The 3,136-nt window shown below is 34.1% G+C and overlaps 1 protein-coding gene across 1 annotated transcript in view; it reads left to right on the top strand.

Annotated features, from left to right (window-relative positions):
* The window catches only part of dync2h1 (dynein cytoplasmic 2 heavy chain 1), a gene marked incomplete in the record, with an annotated part of 120,612 nt that overhangs the window by 57,395 nt on the left and 60,081 nt on the right, over positions 1-3,136 (top strand). The window contains 1 exon segment of the mRNA XM_014014065.1: positions 2,481-2,624. Coding sequence (XP_013869519.1) covers positions 2,481-2,624 — 144 coding nt within the window.

Genomic DNA, 3,136 nt, shown 5'->3' with positions numbered 1-3,136 from the left:
CACACACACACACACACACACACACACACACACACACACACACACACACACACACACACACACAAAATAATATGTAATATTCTAAATGTGCCAGTCTACATCATGAGCAATTTTTCAGTTGCTCTTTAATAATTATGCTTTTAAACATTTAATAAAAAAACTGATGTTTTGCTTATAATAAAAGTTAAGTGCAGGGTTTCTATTAGGGATGGGAATCTTTTACTCTCTCACGATACGATTCAGTTCTGCTTTTTGGGGCTACGATTCGATTCAAAATAGATTTTTCATTGAAAACTGATAATGTGAGCCCATTTATCATGTTTCCAAAGAGCAAAATAATCGTCTTTTTGCAAACCTCACTCATGTCAAACTCTGACTCATTCAGTAAAAACCAAAATGAGCCCAAATCGTTGCATTCAATGAAGACAGGGTCAGTTGAATCTCTCTTTCCTCCAGTTTTGTAGTTTCCTCTTTGTTTTGGTGCTTTCTGCACATTCATATGTTCCAGAAGCAGCTGCGTGATGATGTCAGGACGTCCCACATAGTTACAAAATGGAGGCTGACAGCCATTGGGTTTGCTTTATTTGTTTATTTATTTATTTTTCATTTATAAAAAATCGATTTTGGGATATTTTAAATCGATTCTGAATCTTTGTAAATGAGAATCACAATTCTAATGTAAAACGATTTTTTGGTGCACCCCTAGATTCTATGCAGTTTTGTGTCTTAAAAAATGGATAAAAAGAACATATAATCTGGAAGAACATTTCCAGACTTTACAAAATCTGTTTTTTTCTTTAAGCTTAAACAGCAAAGTTATTTTCAGATCTAACATATAAAACATGAGCATGGAGTACAGTGTGAAATAGTGAAACGGGAAAGGTGCAGCAACACTCAGCAGAATGAAAATGTAAGTTCTCAGTGTTACTGTTGCACTACTGAAAACACATCTTCCACTGCTGGCAGTTTTAAAATTATACACAGATTGCATCATAACATAATATTTTAAAATATTCTTGAAATTTATTTAAAGGGGACATGATGTGCAAAATCCACTTTTTTAACCATTAAATGCATTTTATTGGATACCTGGAGTCTCTAGGAGTGCAGAAAAGTTTAATTTAGTCTTTCCCGGTGTTGCATAGATATCTTTATATAATCCTTTTGGGTCATATGTTTCAACCTGTTCAGTTTTCTTCATTGTCTATGACATAATTTGAACTATTACGTGAAATTATTTGCAACAGAACTGCCAAAGGTCTGGACTTACCAATTACAATTCTGTCGTCCCTATTCTCCTCTGGCTCCAACATGTAAGGCTGGATGGACAAGTTTTCTGTTGTTGACATCTTTTAATTAATTTGTAAATAAAATGTTTGTGTGCTGCTAGATAGACATTACCCCCTCTATCAAACTAGAATAGACCATTCTGGAAGCTGGTTTGAGACAGACCTCCGAAAAGGGATGAGAGAAAACCTGGTAAAATTAAAATAAGGAGGAAATCAGACCAAAGCATTGTAGTTCCACTTAATATAAACCCCAACTGACTGATTTTCAGTGTGAAAAACAAAAGGTTTTAAAAGCACAATATGTCTACATGAAACACCCTTAGTAAGCACCCATCATTGTGATGATGACAGTTGTTCCAATTGTGATTGATCCACCCTGTGAACACAGTAACATTCAGACGTGTTTTTGTGTTCAGTCACCATTGCTTGAAGCAGCACCATAAAAACACTTATGTAACTTAGAGCACTGGGGTCTAACAGCAGACATACAAGAAAGCAAAGATATAAATATTCACTCAAGCATAGGTAACATAAAAAGTCTCTGTGTTGATCTAATCAAGAAATACAGGTTTAGGCTTTATTAACCCAACAGTTTTTTATCTACTCAAACAAATCAGTATTAAACCAAGGACGATTGCAGTGCGAGCCTTATTAGCACTCTTGGAAGTTGGTTTAGTTTGACATTTTTCTTCAAATAAAATTGTTAAAGTTGATAAAAAGGAAGGTGAACTAGATCAAATACACATAAGTCACAAAAAAAATCATTTCCTAAAACTTGAACTGCACTCGCTTCAGGTTTAAGAGCATTCATTATTAAATATATTATTATAAGATCATCCTCTAGGGTGCAGTGTTAGACCAGAACAGATCCACTTTCATGGTGGCTGTTTGTATTTATGGGTTTTATTTCCAGCTCCTGTTTTTTCTTTACTTTTTTCACCTGATCACTCCTCATGCTATCTATCCTCTTTTTTTTTTCTTGTGCCCTCCTTTCATCTATTTTTTTACAGAAGCATTGTCTGCATATTATCCCCAATATTAATGCTTTTATCTGTCATCCATCTGTTGTCTTTAATGTAACTTTACAACATATGCATGTTTTATTTTTCTTCATGCTACTTCTTGGTTTCATATTTCTACCTGTAGTTTCTGACACAGTTAATTTATTTATATATTTTTATTTTATTCTAGGAGCGGGATGCTTACCTGCCCTTTGCAGAGAGTGCTAGCAAGATGTATTTTGTCATCACAGACCTGTCAAAGATCAACAACATGTACTGCTTCAGCCTTGCTTCCTTTTTGCGCCTGTTCCAAAGAGCTCTTCAGACTGAGAAGGTAATGAGATCCCTCACAATGAGGGGTTCAGTACATACTTTTTTATTCATAGAAATACTCCAAATAATTGCAAGATGTAAAATTGATTAAAGAACATCAACAGAACACCTACATTGAACTATACAAATTCACTAATTGTGAAACAAATCTGCAAATATGCTACACTGCACTATAGTCTTAACATTAAGCACAAGGTAAATCCTTAAAAAATGTATTTTTCTACCTACACAAAAAGACAGCATTCATTCTGCTGCTTCATTCTCCTTAGTGTTTTCTAGTGTTTTTTGTGTTGAACATGTTGCAACCTTGTGTAAAATGCAACAACACATGTTTAGATTTAGAAATCTCTATTTCTATTGTTTTTACCTGATTGCAGCCATAAAGAGTGTTTACTAAACCCAAGGCACTGCTGTGAATACATACTTTTTAAAGCTTATTTATTATTCGGATCATATTTAGTAGGATAAAGGAAAGAAAATTAATTTACTTGAATGCACTGCTGTATGAATAAC

Source organism: Austrofundulus limnaeus, unplaced genomic scaffold, assembly GCF_001266775.1.
Source record: "Austrofundulus limnaeus strain Quisiro unplaced genomic scaffold, Austrofundulus_limnaeus-1.0 Scaffold109, whole genome shotgun sequence".
Classification (NCBI taxonomy): Eukaryota; Metazoa; Chordata; class Actinopteri; order Cyprinodontiformes; family Rivulidae; genus Austrofundulus; species Austrofundulus limnaeus.
Note: the sequence above shows the minus strand (reverse complement) of the source record. Positions and strands in the feature narration are given on the sequence as shown.